This window comes from Aulonocara sp. 'chitande type north' Nkhata Bay, linkage group LG12 (assembly GCF_057382095.1).
Source record: "Aulonocara sp. 'chitande type north' Nkhata Bay isolate Kocher_YH1m ecotype deep benthic linkage group LG12, A_spYH_male_GT1.1, whole genome shotgun sequence".
Classification (NCBI taxonomy): domain Eukaryota; kingdom Metazoa; phylum Chordata; class Actinopteri; order Cichliformes; family Cichlidae; genus Aulonocara; species Aulonocara sp. 'chitande type north' Nkhata Bay.
In genome coordinates this window covers 38221703-38238178 of record NC_141355.1, presented here as the reverse complement: position 1 = coordinate 38238178, position 16476 = coordinate 38221703, and the positions used below count along the sequence as shown (strand labels likewise).

At 42.2% G+C, this 16476-nt stretch overlaps 1 protein-coding gene across 2 annotated transcripts in view; it reads left to right on the top strand.

Moving 5' to 3' along the window:
* The window catches only part of adamts3 (ADAM metallopeptidase with thrombospondin type 1 motif, 3), a 139482-nt gene that overhangs the window by 109879 nt on the left and 13127 nt on the right, over positions 1 to 16476 (top strand). For both annotated transcript variants that reach the window (XM_086315524.1, XM_086315522.1), the window contains exons 18-19: positions 9019 to 9175; positions 10327 to 10459. In XM_086315524.1, coding sequence (XP_086171650.1) covers positions 9019 to 9175; positions 10327 to 10459 — 290 coding nt within the window. The remainder of the gene's footprint in view (positions 1 to 9018; positions 9176 to 10326; positions 10460 to 16476) is intronic.

Below are 16476 nucleotides of genomic sequence, written 5' to 3'. Positions count from 1 at the left end.
AGGGTCCTGCGCAGTATCTTAGCTGTTCCCAGGACTGCGCTCTTCTGGACAGAGATCTCCGATGTTATTCCCGGGATCTGCTGGAGCCACTCGCCTAGCTTGGGAGTCACCGCACCTAGTGCTCCGATTACCACGGGGACCACCGTTACCTTCACCCTCCACATCCTCTCGAGCTCTTCTCTGAGCCCTTGGTATTTCTCCAGCTTCTCGTGTTCCTTCTTCCTGATATTGCTGTCATTCGGAACCGCTACATCGATCACTACGGCCGTCTTCTTCTGTTTGTCTACCACCACTATGTCCGCTTAGCGTACAACCTCAGGGTGCTGGACTTGGGGTGAAACCCTCCATGCATGGTAAGGAGCTTTCTTGTCTTTATGTCAGTGGCTTCTATCTCCTCCTTTGGCCAGCCTATTACCCCAGCAGGGTACCTGATCACGGGCAGGGCGTACGTGTTGATGGCCCGGATCTTGTTCTTACCATTCAGCTGACTCCTCAGGACTTGCCTGACCCTCTGCAGGTACTTGGTGGTTGCAGCCTTTCTAGCGGCCTCTTCATGGTTCCCATTTGCCTGCGGGATCCCCAAGTACTTGTAACTGTCCTCTATGTCTGCAATGTTGCCTTCTGGTAGTTCAATCCCCTCAGTTCTGACTACCTTCCCTCTCTTTTACCATCCGACTACACTTCTCCAGTCCGAACGACATTCCAATGTCATTGCTGTATAGCCTGGTAGTGTGGATCAGTGAATCGATGTCTCGTTCACTCTTGGCATACAGCTTGATGTCATCCATGTACAGGAGGTGGCTGACAACTGCTCCGTTCTGTAGTCGGTATCCGTAGCCAGTCTTGTTAATGATCTCACTGAGGGGGTTCAGGCCTATGCAGAACAGCAGTGGGGACAGAGCATCTCCTTGGTAGATCCCGCACTTGATGGTAACTTGTGCTATGGGCTTGGAGTTGGCCTCTAGTGTTGTACGCCACATCCCCATTGAGTTCCTGATGAAGGCTCTTAGGGTCCCATTGATCTTGTACAATTCTAGGCATTCCAGTATCCAGCTGTGGGGCATTGAGTCATAGGCCTTCTTGTAATCAATCCAGGCAGTGCACAGGTTGGTCAGTCTGGTCCAGCAGACCTTCGGTTAGCCATTCCGGGTGTCTCTCGTTAACTAGCAGCTGGTTCATTTGTGCTGCCAGACGCTCGTGGAGTGCAGTCAGCTTCTTCAGCCAGTAGGCGTGAACCATGTCAGGGCCTGGTGCTGTCCAACTCTTCATACTGGAGATCTGCCACTGTGATGGTTACTGGACCCTGTTCGGGGAGGTCGCTGTGGTCTGCCCTCAGATCCTCTAGCCACTGAGCATTGCCGTTATGGGTTGCATCCTTCTCCCATATGCTCTTCCAGTATTGCTCCGTCTCCAGCCTTGGTGGTGCTGTTCTCTTATTGTTCCCTTGCCACTGAGAGTACACCTTTGCTGGTTCTGTGGAGAACAGCTGGTTTATTCTCCTGCCTTCTATCTCTCTGGTGTACCTCCTCAAGCAGCTGGCCAAGGCTGTGAGTTGTTGCTTGGCAGTTTCCAAGGCCTCAGGTATGGACAGCTTGCTGTATTTCTTATCACCTTCCTCATCGCGCCTTTCTGCAGCTCCGATAGTTGGCTAACCTCCCTCCGTGCTACCTTGATCTTAGCCTCTAGCCTCCTTCTCCATGGAGGGTACTGCCCCTTGTGGCTGTTCAACTTGTAGCCAAGCATCTCACTGACCACTGCTGCCGTATTGTACATCAGCTTGTTAGTCTCTGTAATCGTGGCTGTAGGTATCGTCCGTAGTGCTGCATTAACATCATCTAGCAGACCTTCTGAGGGTACTTCACGTAATCTTTTAATCTTTTAATCTCCTCCTCCTCCTCCTCCTGTCATGATTTTAATTTAATCGTAATCTTCTTTTCTTTTCACAGCAGACTTTATTTGGTTGAGAGGCTGGAGCTGTTCAATTGTCAGCTAAAACTAAAGCGAGATAGCGTTCTCTGATAGCGTGGAGGTTACACGTCTGAAAACATATGAATGCAGTCTTCAGTTTTAATATATTCAAACTGTAATAAAGCATAATAAACGTACTGTTACTCTGTGGCAATAAAGGCCTGCAGTTCAATAATGCATTTCCTTGAATAAGCAGATGAAAATATATACAGGAAAATTAGATGGGTTCTCTAGAGTGTGGAGAGTGTAATATCCACAGTTTCATCAGGAAGTGGCTTTTCACTGGGCAAATATTTAAAAAGTCTCTTGAAATGAGCCACGAATGGTGACAAAAATAATTTGTAATAATTTGTAATGGTACAAATATTCATGTTAGACAAGGACTTACAGCATAAGTTAGTGCGCATCTAAGTGGTTCACATTGGTGGTGCACAGTCAGTCATTAATCAAGCTTCAAATACATGACAAATATTGTTATACACCATAGAGCAGGGGTGGGCAACTCCAGGCCTCGAGGGCCGGTGTCCCTGCAGGTTTTAGATGTCCTTGAACCAACACAGCTGATTTAAATGGCTAAAAAAGCTCCTCAACATGTCCTGAAGTTCTCCAGAGGCCTGGTAACGAACTAATCATGTGATTCAGGTGTGTTGACTCAGGGTGAGTTGAAGAAAGTTCTTCACAGTAAAGTTTTTGTGCATGCAGCTTGATGGAAATGCATCGTCTCACATTTCGATAAGAGACATATTTTACATAAAATTCATGAAAGCCATTCAGAAGCATTTCCACATTCAGTGCATTCAGTGCACCTTTTTTGACTCTTTAACATCAGATTATTGCATTCATCTGATTATCACCCTGTTATGCTCACAAGCCAGTGAATTACAGCACAATAAGCAGTGTGAATGAGCTAGTTTTACCACAATACAGCAGCTATAATCATCAGATGCGCCTTCTTCCCCAGATGCTTTGCCTGTTTTTATGAAAATGCGATGAATATCCAGCAGAATATTTTACATGCAGCTCGTGAGCAAGTAGGAATAATTAGTAACTCTGCTTCCACGATAGAATTGACTGACAATGAGCGTTAATACACTTTTACATGTCAGCACTCATGTTTACTCAGATTTTCTTATTTTCTTATGTATTTTTAACTCTGATCGTAGAAATAGATACTTGTTCAGCCTCCTCCAAATCAACTCCAAGCTGCACGTGATGGCTTTGGTGAAACTTTAAAATTCAAATGCCATGGATACAGTCAGGGCCGTGAGAATTTGGACGTTATTTATTTATTATTTTTCCTCCATAATGGTCTACTAGGCCACGGGGGTCAAACTCCAGTCTTCGAGGGCTGGTGTCCTGAAACTTTTCCATGTGTCTCTGCTGCAACACACCTGAATAACATTAGTAGGCCATTAGCAAGACTGTGTCGTGCATGCTGAGGTGGCAGTTCAGCTGCTTGATTCATGTTACAGCAGCTCAAGAGTGAAATAACGTAGTGCAATAAAAGTACATTTAGCAGTACACTTTTCCAAACACTTAGATGTGTCCTTGATCCAACACGGCTGATTTAAATGGTTAAATGTAGGGATGGGTATTGATAAGATTTTAACGATTCCGATTCCATTTTCGATTCTGTTTAACGATTCGATTCCTTATCGATTCTTTTTTTTTTTTTTAAAAGGAGAACACTAAGGTCGATTAGCTTAGAACTTTGTTTTATATCTTCTCTTTGAACAAGATAGAAATTTAGGAGTAACATGGCCTTACAAACCCAACAGTGAGATCTTAAGAGATCCAGCCTATGGCTCTTCAATGGGGTGTCACAGGGTCCCCAGGAAAAAAATTGTAAATGTAAAATAATAAAATAAATATTCTTCTGTAGCAATAACAAAGTGTAACATAAATTATTCTGTAGCAATTACACAAGAATATCCAGTAATGTCCTGCCTACAATTAAACACATTCACTTACTGAAAATCATCTGCTGTGGCAAATGGGTGCAAGCCTTTGACCACAAACTGAGTCACTGCTCGGTGACATTCGTCTATCCTGGCCTGAAAGGAGACGCTACCGGTAGACTGCAGCGAGAACTGCCAGCATCTGAGCCAGACTCTGTCTGTCTCATCATGGTTATCTAAATGCAACGCACAGTAATAGCAGGTTTTGTAATAAGGTAAATCGCGCTAACATAATATGCAATGCTAATTGATTAGTTACCTGCAGTATTAACGGGAGAGGACGTGGAAACGCTACCGCTGCTGCTGGGTTGAGCTTCGCTAGTCCGGAGCGGATCAAAAACACGACATTCGTTGAAAGCAATCGCGTGTTTTTTGAGCAAATGCTTTTGCATGTTCGTAGTGTTTCCTCCCTTTGATGAAATCTCTACTTTGCAAGTATTGCACGTTGCCCTGTTGTCATCCTTTCTCATAAAGTGTAACCAAACTTTTGAGCGTTTGTGCCGCTCAGGCGCCGTGTTTCCTACTGGGTAAAAGACGCTACTCAACGTGATGACGTTATTCGGGGCGACTGGAATCGATAAGGGAATCGTTTTTAAAAGTGGCAAACGATTCCAAGGAATTGAAACAGTGGGAACCGGTTCTCAACAAGAACCAGTTTTCGATACCCATCCCTAGTTAAATGACCTCCTCAATATGTCTTGAAGTTCTCCAGAGGCCTGGTGATTCAGGTGTGTTGACCCAGGTGAGATCTGAAACCTGCAGGACACCAGCTGCAGAAAACTGGACTTTGATGCTGGTTTGTGTGCCTCGCTCCCTTCAGTTTTGTTTCCGGTGACTGAGAGTCTGCTCTGCTGGGTTCAGATCAGGTGTTTTTAAAAATATTCCATGTCTTTACCTTTAGAATCTATTGAGCTGCTTTTGCATTTACGTCAGATTATTATCCATTAGCCTTGTGAAGCTCCGTCTGATGACGTTTGCAGTGCTTGGCTCAATCTGAGCAGAGAGCATACAGTATCTCTGTACCCTTCATCCTGCTACTTCTATCAGCAGTCACATCATCAATAAACACCTGCTCCTACTGGCAGACGTACGTGCCCATGCTGTAACTTGGCCTCATTTACATCAGGCATCGACACATCTTTGGCCTCGGACAGTTTTCAGTGAAGAGCAAACATAAATTTAATCCTTGGAATCAACTGCATATCTCATATCTGCTTAATATGAATAACAAGGGAGCAGCTTGTTAGGAAGCCTGTGAAACTGGTTTTCAGTCAGCTGCTCAAATATTTTCAGCCTCTGGAACTGTGGAGGACTACGTACAAAAATAGCTGTAATTCTGAAACAGTTATTGCAATACTTGATAAACCTGCTAAATTAATGACTGTGCCTTAACTGATTTATTTAAATCCACTGTGGTGATTCACAGTAGTGGAATTACAATTCTTTGAATGTGGGTGCTTGTTGTTAAAAGGGTTGTGTGGCATTTGAGTTGGTTTTTTTGTTCTTTTTTTGGGGGGGGCATATATTTATGTGTAAATATAATAAATATATAAGTCGAGCTAACACTTGGCACTTTGAAATTGAATGCCTAAAGGACCTGGTGACCATGCGAACAACTATTTTCACAACTGTGTGTCTGAATGACATTAACGAAACAAACCCGTGCACGCGGATCAATGGAGAAATGTTTTTTCCAGCATCAGAAAAGGGTAACGCTGACTCTCAGTCATCCCAAAAGACATGAAGAGAACTGAAGTAGTGCATAAAATTGAGTCAGTTCCCTGAAGACCAGACTTTAACTGCCTATTAGGACAGTTTTACAGCCAGTCCCACTGCAGCAGGGGACCGTCTCATTCAAAATGCTCCCACAGGTCGAAAAACAGTCAGAGTTACTAATGAGACCATAGCCAGCAGCGAGGAGGAAAAAATGCAAAATTAATAGCTGCGTTACATTCATCACTTATAAACTGGACGTTTAGTGATGATTTTCACTGGACTTTTCACATCCCCTTTATCACTAATGATGAGTTTTGACATCTCAGGAAATATCAGTGAAGATGTGGGTAGAGTAATTTCCAGGTTTTTCCAGGGGCAGCTGCACAGGCAGAGACCCCCTCACTAACATCTGATGTACATCCAGCCGGCTGAAATATGGGCTGCTGCTGGTAGACTTTCAAGGGGTAAAGAAGAGGAAGTGATCAAATGATGCAGTCATGGCTGACAGGGTGATTTATTTATTTTCCCCTGGTTTCTGTTTATTAGAATCTCATCTAGTCTCAAGTCTCACTTGTATGAGAAGCTTGTTAAAAAACAAAGAAACTACTTTCTATTTTTCTAATCATCGTTTTTCTCTCGTGGACATCAACTCAAATTTCTTGCATGTCACATCGGTCGACTTTTCTAAATTGCCACGTCTGGGATATTTGCTGTTTTTCTTTTATGACAGGAAAATAATTAGACAGGCGTGTTTGTTCCAAACGTATCGAAGAGAACAGATGTGACAGAAACTGATGAGTTTTCCCAGGAACAGAGCTTTGTCAGAAAAACACGAGCGACGTAGCAGGAACTTTCTCCTGCAACTTGAAAAAACATGGAGTTTAATCTCGCAGATTTTAAGGACGCAGTGTGCAAATCGTTTAAATATTTCATGTTCTCTCTGAGTACAAGTCAAGGATAAAAACAAATCGGTAAATCTCTTTGTCTTTGATTAAGACACTTAAAAAAGTGCTTACAAAGTCATTAAGAAAACCTCTACATGAGTGTGAACATGTAAATGCACAAAACCAAAGAATCCAAATGTGCTGCAGTTATGACAGATTATAATGGAAGTGACTGCAAACTGGCAACAATAACTTACCCAGCTGTTAGTTTGTGACAGTGTGAACATCGAAACATCACCACCATCGTCTGTGACCCCAGAAATATGTTTCAGTTGTGTGTCTCTGCAACATGTGTTGTCAACTCAATGAAGATAATATTTGCTGATAAGTCGTCTGGGCTTGGATGTGTGTTTTCTTGAACAGGATCAAATGTTTTACTTTTATAAGTCTTTCCTAAAACATTTAATGAATCTGTCTCAGCGTGAGTGTTTGCAAAGCAACAATACACAAACAAGTGCAGAGATTGCAGTTCCTTAATTGGCTACTCGAGTCTGACTCCAAAAGCCAGTCAAACCCCACAGACTCAAAAATAAACATGTAGCCTGTTAGATTAAAAATTCCAGTTTGATATTTTCCTGTCATAATTATAAATACTTGAAACTCAACCTACAGTATTTATAATGAAGGCCTGCTCTGAGTGGGAGGTGGGTGGATCCTTTAACCTGAACTCATCTGTGGATGAATCTTCCAAACTTTAATCGTTAGCACTGAACCCTCTCATCTACGATCACATCTGATTAACAAAGATGGTGAGATCCAAAATGAACCAGTGTCTAACCTCCAGACAGGAGACTTGTATGAGTACAAGAGGAACAGACTCTGAACACCATGCATTTCTTTCCTAGGACTCCTGACATTACACTCAAATGTTGCCTTGCACCTGTAATAGTTCAGCAAACGATCATCCGCTGAGGAAAACACAGTTTAAAGGTTGCCAAGCAAATTAAATAATCGTCTGTGGCACATAACAAAGCTTTAAATCTCTAATGCAAATGTCCCACTGGTCCGTATAGATGCTCGAGTGGTTTCGGCTCCATTTGTGATTCCAGCACTTAAAATGTTACTCTGTGAATTGAAGTCACGGCTCATATCTGTTAATGCGGCAGCACGTTAGCTTCTAAACCAAAGCAGAACACCGGGAACAGGGAGGTCTGTGAATCCTCACTGCTGGGTACAGTTAGGAACAAAAGCTGCTGCTGCACTGCAAGCCCAGGCGCTTTTGTTAGGCTTCATTTCCTTTCTACACTAAGGTCTAACACGAGGAACGCCTTCTCTTTGCAGTGGCAGTGCAAGAGTCTCCAGGTGTTGCTTGGGCTGAATTGCTAATTGACCACACTTGGTGAGGTGTAAATGATAAATGGCCTGTATTTGTGTAGCGCTTTACTAGTCCCTAAGGACCCACTGGGGCGCACTGACAGAGGCGAGGCTGCCGGACACTGGCGCCACCGGGCCCTCTGACCACCTCCAGTAGGCAACGGGTGGAGTGTCTTGCCCAAGGACACAACGACCGAGACTGTCCAAGCCGGGGCTCGAACAGGCAACCTTGTAACCTTCTGATTACAAGGCGAACTCCCAACTCTTGAGCCACGACACTAGTAGCTGCTGGGACTTCGAGTCACCGCTTTCCAACCAGGACAGGCTTCTAGACTTGAATGACTGAAAGAAAGAAAACGTCCGTAGTTCATTTCCTCTTCAGCTGTTTTTCAAACTGCTTTAATGTTAGCGAGTCTTGTAAAAATGAAATAAACACCAAACATTTCATATTTCCATCTGGCTGCTCTGCTTTGCAGTGAGCCTGACCTGAAGGGCACCTGAGTACAAAACAGAAAAGTCTCCTTTTTAAAGAAAGACTCTAAAGTATGTTCAAAAAGTTTAACACTGCATTCTCCTTTGAAAAGACTTCATTCAGCGAGACCTAAAAGCCAAAAGGTAGATGCTGAAATGCTGAGATTTTCTCCATGTTCCTCCTTTCTGTAGCACAGTAATAGACACTCTGTGGTGAAGAGGTGACGACGTAATGTTTGAATTTGAAGTCAACTGCTGAATTTTATTTCACTTCAAGGCTACTCTTCATAACTTATATTATTACTCATCTTGTGTTTTTTGTATTACACGATGATGCAAAATGAATGGCACACACCATGAAAAGCTGTCGATTACACATTTACACAAAAGCCTTTCACCTTCAAACTTTATATATCGTGTCTTTTAATATAATTGTAAATCTTAAACTGATCCAGATGAAAAGCTCTGAGACGGGGACACGAGCAAAACTGGTGCATCTCAACTTGCCCATGAATTCTCCTCTCTATTTCCTCCATTATCTGCCACCCAATCAGGAGCCGTGTTTGAGAGAGGGCAATCTTTCTGCGTGTTTTGATATTAGACACGGAGGATGATGGTATAATGGTTTAACTTCCTTTGATTTCTAGATTATACCAAAGGACAATGAGACACGGTCGACTCTGATGTATAAGTACATCATCCATGAAGATTCGGTGCCCATCAACAATAACAATGTCATCCAGGAGGAGACCTATGAGTGGGCTCTGAAGAGCTGGTCTCCGTGTTCCAAGCCATGTGCTGGAGGTAAACTCAGAAACTACCTTCACTTAAAAAAAAAATGAATGAAGACGAATAAATACTTTTCATCTAATTATTAAAATTGTATATTGAAGTTTCATATTCAGTCATTCAGTCTATAGGTGTTTGTGATGATCTGCTTTTATCCACATTCTCAAGCTGTGTCTTTGAAGTAAGAAATTATTGACTGAGTGAGCTAATTAAACCAAATATTTTGTCTTCAAACAAGATGATTGACATGCATTTGTTATATGCACTTCTAACCACAAAGTCTTTTCATTTGCATGGATACGTAGAATATCGAAAAGGTGTTATTGGCAGTACTCACTGTTTCTTAGTGTAGGAAAGATAAGGTTGGTACTTGATATAAGATTGATTTTTGCTACCCTAACCTTTTTTTTCTTTTCTCCCGATGGTCATGAGTCCTAAAAAAACTTCATTTATCATTTTTCTACTGTGTTTTTTGGTATTATTCATATGTCAAATGTTATGTTTGGTTTTTAAACATCCCTGTGCGAAGAGCATCAGCATTTCAAATCTGCAGAATTGGCCAACAAAGATGTCACTGTGAGCTTAAATTTCACGACTTCATAGCTGCAAATATTTCAAACAAAGAAACAAACTGATACAACATTAATATTTGTCAAATTTTGCATCTTATTATATCTACTTGATATGTGACCTCTACTCTGACCTTTAGTGTGGGAACAGCATGAAATTTGTAATCCTGCAAAAGAAAATTACACATTTTTCCAGCTTACTAAATATCCCATAATGGTAAATGGAGTGTTTCTGATGCAACACTTTTATACTCGAGTACTTAAAGCACTTTCGTGTCTCATTCACACATTCACACTTGAACTGTTAACTGCAGTTCTTTCCCTTTTTGATGTTGCACATGCTTGTGTTATATTTATATTAGCCTGAATACACCTCTAAGATTTTATGTCAGCAGGCTTAAGCTCGCTGGTATTTAACTTAAAAGTAGACAAAAGCTTTAAGACATATTTTAAACTTAAAGGAAATTAGATATAAAAATGTGACTTGAGTAATTGCAAAGGAACTTTGAAGTTTGAAAGTCAAACCCCAGTAAAAGGATGTGAACTGTCTTTCTAATTAAAACATGGGGTTTTTGGGGGTGGGGGTTTTCTGGACAGGGTTTCAGTACACCAAGTATGGATGTCGGAAAAAGGGAGACACCAAGATGGTTCATCGAGGCTACTGCGACGCTGGCAAGAGGCCCAAACCCATCCGAAGAATGTGTAACCTTCAGGACTGCACACAGCCTCAGTGAGTACAGGCCTCCCCTCATCCTCCAGCTAAAGAAAGGTTTCTGTTAAACTTCTACTCAAGCTGGACCTGACGAACATGTTGCCAGCATTAAGTCTCAGTCATTCCCAGTGGGACTGACTCCACCAGAGTTGCCCTTTGCCACTCTTTCTCTTCATCAGTGGCAACTTATGAACATAATTTCTAAGTGCAGCCGAGGAGCAGAGGGTATCACAGCCAGTGGTCTCGAGAGCTCGTCAGGGCTTTTTGTGGACGACGTGGCCCTCTTGGCTTCATCAAATGGCGACGTCCAGCTGACACTTGAGGAGTTTGCAGCTGAATTTGAAGTGTTTGGGTTGGGAATTAGCACTTGCAGGTCTGAGGCCATGGTTCTCAGATGGAAAAGAGTGGAGTGCAAAATCAGTGTAGGGGATGAATTTCGTCCTCAAGTGCCAGAGTTTAAGTATATCAGGGGCTTGTTGAAGAAATTGACAGTAGGATTGGTCCTGCCTCGGCAGTGTTGCAGACGTTTTACTGGTCTGTTGTCAGTCTACATTCTTGCCCTCCATGGCCAAGATCTGCAGGTAGCAACCCAAAGAATACCTTTGTGAGCTCAAAAGAGACGTACCCTCCTGCATATCGACAGGAGTCAGCTGACGTGGACGCCTCCTAGATGAGGCATTTTGGGCGTGTCCAACTTGGAGGAAGCTGCAGAGCCAGGACACACTTGAGAGGTGTCTTGTGTCTCCTTACGTTTTCACAGGAGCAGTAGGTAAATGCCTTTGTCAGCATCATTTAAATTTCAATTATCTGTTTCTTATCACTGGACTGTGCTAGTTGCCAAAGTGCTGCTCATAGGGGGTCATATGATTGGTGGGTTTTTCTCCGTATGTGTTATTGTAGGGTCGACCTTACAATATAAAACACCTTGAGGCGTCTTTCGTTATGATTTGGCGCTGTATGAATAACACTGAATTGAACTGAAAAGAGTGAGACTGTTACACTATTAATCGAACTGTGCTTATTTTACAAATCTTGATTGGACATCATGCTGTAACTAACTTGGTGTTCAGTGGTTCACACACGTTTCCTGCTTCAGCTGGGAGTGCTCTTCATGTTTCATTCAGTTCACAGGCCGCCTCAGATCTTCAGAGACCAACCAAAGTTGAAAAGGTCAGCGTGCAGTGACCTGTGGACACGTTTACTCTTCAGTGTGACTTGTTAGTTGAGCAATGAGTTGTGAGAAAAATCACAGCAGTCTGTTGTAAAGACACATAATCATGTAAGGGAAAAACTGCCTCCGGAGTGATAACACAGCTCTGCTGCGTGTAGCTGTTACGCTGATAAAAGAAGCGCGACTGTGAATGGAAAAGGAAAAGACGTAAGCTTAACGTCTGCTGACCTCTGAAAATGCAAATGAAATCATCCATCCAAATTTCACACTTCCTTTCACAGCTCATCAGCCTGCTTAAGAACTCTGAGATGATGCAGCACACAGGAAGCTAATGCTACACGTAAGCTGTCCCGTTTAGCTTTAAACCAAAACTCCAGAGAAGAGATCATAAAGCTCCTGAGATCTAACGCTGGATGATTCACTCACTGCTGTTTTGGAAACGGATTGAGTGCGATTGACTTCCCTTTGGGGGGGAGGGATTTGGCTGCAGCTCAGACCGGAGCTCCGTTTGAACTAATAGAGCAAATGTCTCCTGGGCACGACGTTTTCTCTTGTTATCATTTTCTTAGAAAGGAAACTTGCCTTGTGTATCTTAATGGAAGAACATACGTTTTTCAGATGTGTAGTGTTTTGATGTCACTGTTGTCTTTAAGAATTTGTTCCAGTGTAGCTGTGAAAATAATTATCTGTGATTTTTTTTTGTTTTCATGGTCCTTAGTAGATGAATGAGTTTCTTGGCGTTTCCGGGGCCTTTCATAAAGCCAGAATTAATTTGACATTTATCTAATGGAGTATGGTACCATCTACATCATGTTGCTGATGTTCCCGATCTCCAAATAGAAACCTGCTTTTCATTTGGTGTCACTGTGACCTTGGATGTTACTGTATTTATGCCCCAGACTTTGCAATTATTAACTGGGGGATAAAAGTGGAGGAGACAGAAATGGCCTTGGGTGGAGATCCAGGCCGCTGTAGTGAACCTCACGGCATCGATCGCCTGCGCAACCTGTGAGTTAAACTGGTGCCCTGAGATAATGGCTGTCCTTCATTGAGTGATAAAGTTCTCATTGTGAGGATGGAAGTGCGGTGGGAGCCTCAGTCGCAAATGTCTTAGCTATGAGACTGTGGTTCGCGCTCTCTTTGTACATGCACTTTGTGTAGCTTTCTTTTCATTTGCAGACACGTTTCCTTTTCAGTCAGGTTTAGGCTCTAACAGCTGTTTGATAAGGGGCTAGAAAAAGAGTTACAAATGAACCTTAATGCTGTACATCATTATTATTATTATTATTATTACTACACAATCACTGCGTTTAAATGTGACACAAAGGGCTCTTCAACAAGTATTTAAAAAGTATGTGATGGATTTGGGTGTGAGAGGTCCTGGTTTCAAGCGCCCACATATGTTACAGCCCACTTAAGTGTTATCTGGGATGGGGTGTAACAAAGTGGGGAAAAAAACGTAATAGTTAACGTCAGTGGAACATCATTTAATTTACAATTAAGGCAAAATTAGAACAAAAATAAGACACGGGGAAACTCTAAGCGTCATTGTCTCAGTGGCCGAAATAACAAACAAAACACTCCTTTCTAGCTAAAAAAAAAACTAAAACCACTCTTTAAGTTGCTTGAAGACGTTTCACCTCTCATCCGAGAAGCTTCTTCAGTTCTAAGGTCAAATGGTGGAGAGTCCCAGATATAGAACTGAAGAAGCTTCTCGGATGAGAGGTGAAACGTCTTCAAGCAACTTAAAGAAGTCCAGACGCTTTTCTTTGCAAGCTCCTTTGACTACGATGACCTGGATGACTGAGAATCTTCACAGACATAAAACCACTCTATCTGTAAGAAAACAAAGTACAGAGGCGGAGCTCCCCGTCTAACCACAAAACAGGAGAAAAAGGCTGAAACAAAAATGGCAGAGAAACCCTTCCTGCTTCCACTGTGGATCACTACAATTCCCGTTGTAAAGATACACCTACAAACAAAACAAAGTCACACCAAGCTTCACTAGTTGTGCACAGCTACAGTCCACTACCCGAATCACTGCAGGTGAAAACATTTGGACATGGCAGTCTTTATGCAGTGGCTGACGAGCTGCAACACATCTCATCTGTGGTTAGACCTGAAACACAGGAGGAGAAAGAGCCCTCTCACATGGGCAGAGCCCCTAGAGGTCAGCAACTGTAACAACAGCTACTGTATTTAGTCTCACAGAGCTACTAGCATGGCTTTGTAAAAGCAACACACACCAGAGAACCATCTGTACTAGTTCGATGCACTCTGGTGTGTGTGCTGTTTGTCACGAGTACGTTTGTTTTGGTCATTTGATTGAATTTTTCAAGTCTGACTGATCATTCAGCATTCAGCATTCAGCATAGGGTCTATAATATAGCACACTCTCTATTATAGACAGACTCACGCAGCAGACGCTTGTGCAACTGGAGGCATCTGTGGCCATTTAGGGTTCAGTATCCTGCCAAGGACACATGACATTGTTGTGTTTACAAGGTTCTATAATAAAGGAAGCAAATTAGTACATGCTGTTACCCTGTCAGACCAGGGGCGCCGCTAATGAGGCTGGGTAAGAGAGAGGGGAGAAGAAGAAAGTAGAGAGAGGTAAAAGAGATGGAGCTCCGCTGTAAAGCCTGAAATAAAGTGTTGAACCCAGACGTCGCCTCCGCTGCTTGATTACAAACTCAACAGACATGTAGACCGAAGGAGCCAGGCATCAAACCGCCAGCCTCTGCTGGACTTCCTGACACAGCCACCTCACTCTCAGCATCGTCTGTTTGTCTGATCTCTGTGCACCCATCAGTTATTGTCTAATTACTTTGCATCTCAGTGTTTTTGTTGCTTTCAGAATCACATTTTAAATCCTTCTCCACATGCAAGCTCATGAATGAGTTATAACATAAAAGTCCAAATATTCTACCTCAGTAAGTGAATGATGAAGAAGATTGTAGCGTCTAAATGGGTCTTTGCAGTCTCTCAGGGCTTTCACTCTGTGCTTTATGTATATAAATGATGTGCATGGTCATGTTCAGGTACTTGGTCAGACCTTTGAAGAGGAAGGCAAATTGCCTAAATAGCTGGATTTTGTTTTCTTTTTCCCATCATTGTTCCACCTTGCTTCACAACGTGAGGCCAAGGTTTTTGTGAATCTTGAGGACGCTCTGATGAAAGAGATGAGAAAAGTCAAAGAGGATGTTTGCATCGCTGCACCTTAAAGGATAGAAATGCATCGACTCACGACTGATGTGGGATCATGAAGCTGGCGTATTTTCACATTTAGTAGTTTAATCAGTCTTACAATGCACAAGAACTTCAATACATACAGTTTTTAATTAAACTCATTCTTCATGTTCACCGAACGTTCGTGAGATTGTTTGGTGAACTCAAGCTGCTCTGGCACATAGTCAGTGTGCAACCCTCGGTATATAAAAGGAGTTTGATTACTGTGTAATCCACCGAAATCTTGTCACAGTAACTTGCCAGGTTTAGCCTACTGGGATAAACTCTGACATGATGCAGCATAATTTGACCTTAGATGGACATAAATTATACTTTTACTACAAAATTATTGGGAAACCTGCCAAGATCCTCTTTAATGGCACCGGAGAAAAGATATGTGCACAGAGCGTTGACTTCTTTTCAGTTTGGCTTCTTTTAGAAAAGTTACAGCACTCAAAATAAAAAGTAAAAAATGTTACTGCCTATTTAAACATTATTATGCAGCCTTTTCGTCCTACGTTGAACAATAATGTTTCTTGACGCATGCAAAAACAGAAAACCTGCTCATACAGGGCCTTCATAGAGTTTGGGAAATCTTTGAGAAATGAAGTGCATTCAGAGACCTGCTAGTGTATAGATTAGAGCTAATGGAAATCTAATGTAAGAGGATTCATGCTGAATTTTAAATGTCTTTATTGATTTATGTGGAGGCATCAGCAGCTTTCTGTGCTGATGGCGTCTTTTGTCTGAGGTGTTTATCTGCGCTCAGGCTTTCTGTTAACAAACATTTCGCCTCTGCATACTAATTCTCGTCAGTGAACAGTGTATCCGAGCCTGCTCCTGGATTCCACGTGTTATTTATTTATTTATTGCTTCCTTCCGTGAAAACTCGACATAAATCGTTTCCCATTTTTCCTGCCCCTTTTCCTCCGTTCAGAAATCCCTTCCTGTTGTGACAGGCCGCATCTAAAAGTATATTTATACTCAATAATTTATTCACTGCCGATTGATGTATGTAGCAGATTTAACCATCAGTCTTTCTAATATCACTCAGGGGAATTTCCACCTTCCAAAAAGATGTGACGTTATTTTGGAAATCTGCAATAAATACTGCTCGCCTGATTTTTGACCTCAGAAAATCAATTGTTAGTTTTATTATGAAGCATGTTGGTAATTTTTAAAGTATGGTCACAGTTGAAGGTTTGATTTGATTGGATTTAAGGTACAACAGCTGGACACTGGTGCTGGTCTGTTGTGGTGAGCATAAAGGCACAGCTATTGGTTTAAATGGCTGACCTGCATTCATACTTTGACATATGACAAATAGCTTCTCCAGAAGTCTAGAGATGGCTCGAGGGAGCCGATATTCAGAGGAAATGGTTTAAGCAACCAGTAGGAGAGCCTGAAGCAGACGTAGCATACTCTGGAGAGTTTGTGTCCGCTGGCTGGTTTGGGCGCATCTCTCTATCTCAGTGAAGAGTAGATATCATGGCCAAGAGATTCAGTTTTCTTTCTGTTTTTATTTCATTGTTTATTTAATTTTTTATACAGCATATTATTGGAACTGGTCTCTTTTAAAATGTGTACCCCTTGTGTTTACGTCCTCAGTGGCAGTTACCAGGTGACGTCAGTGATC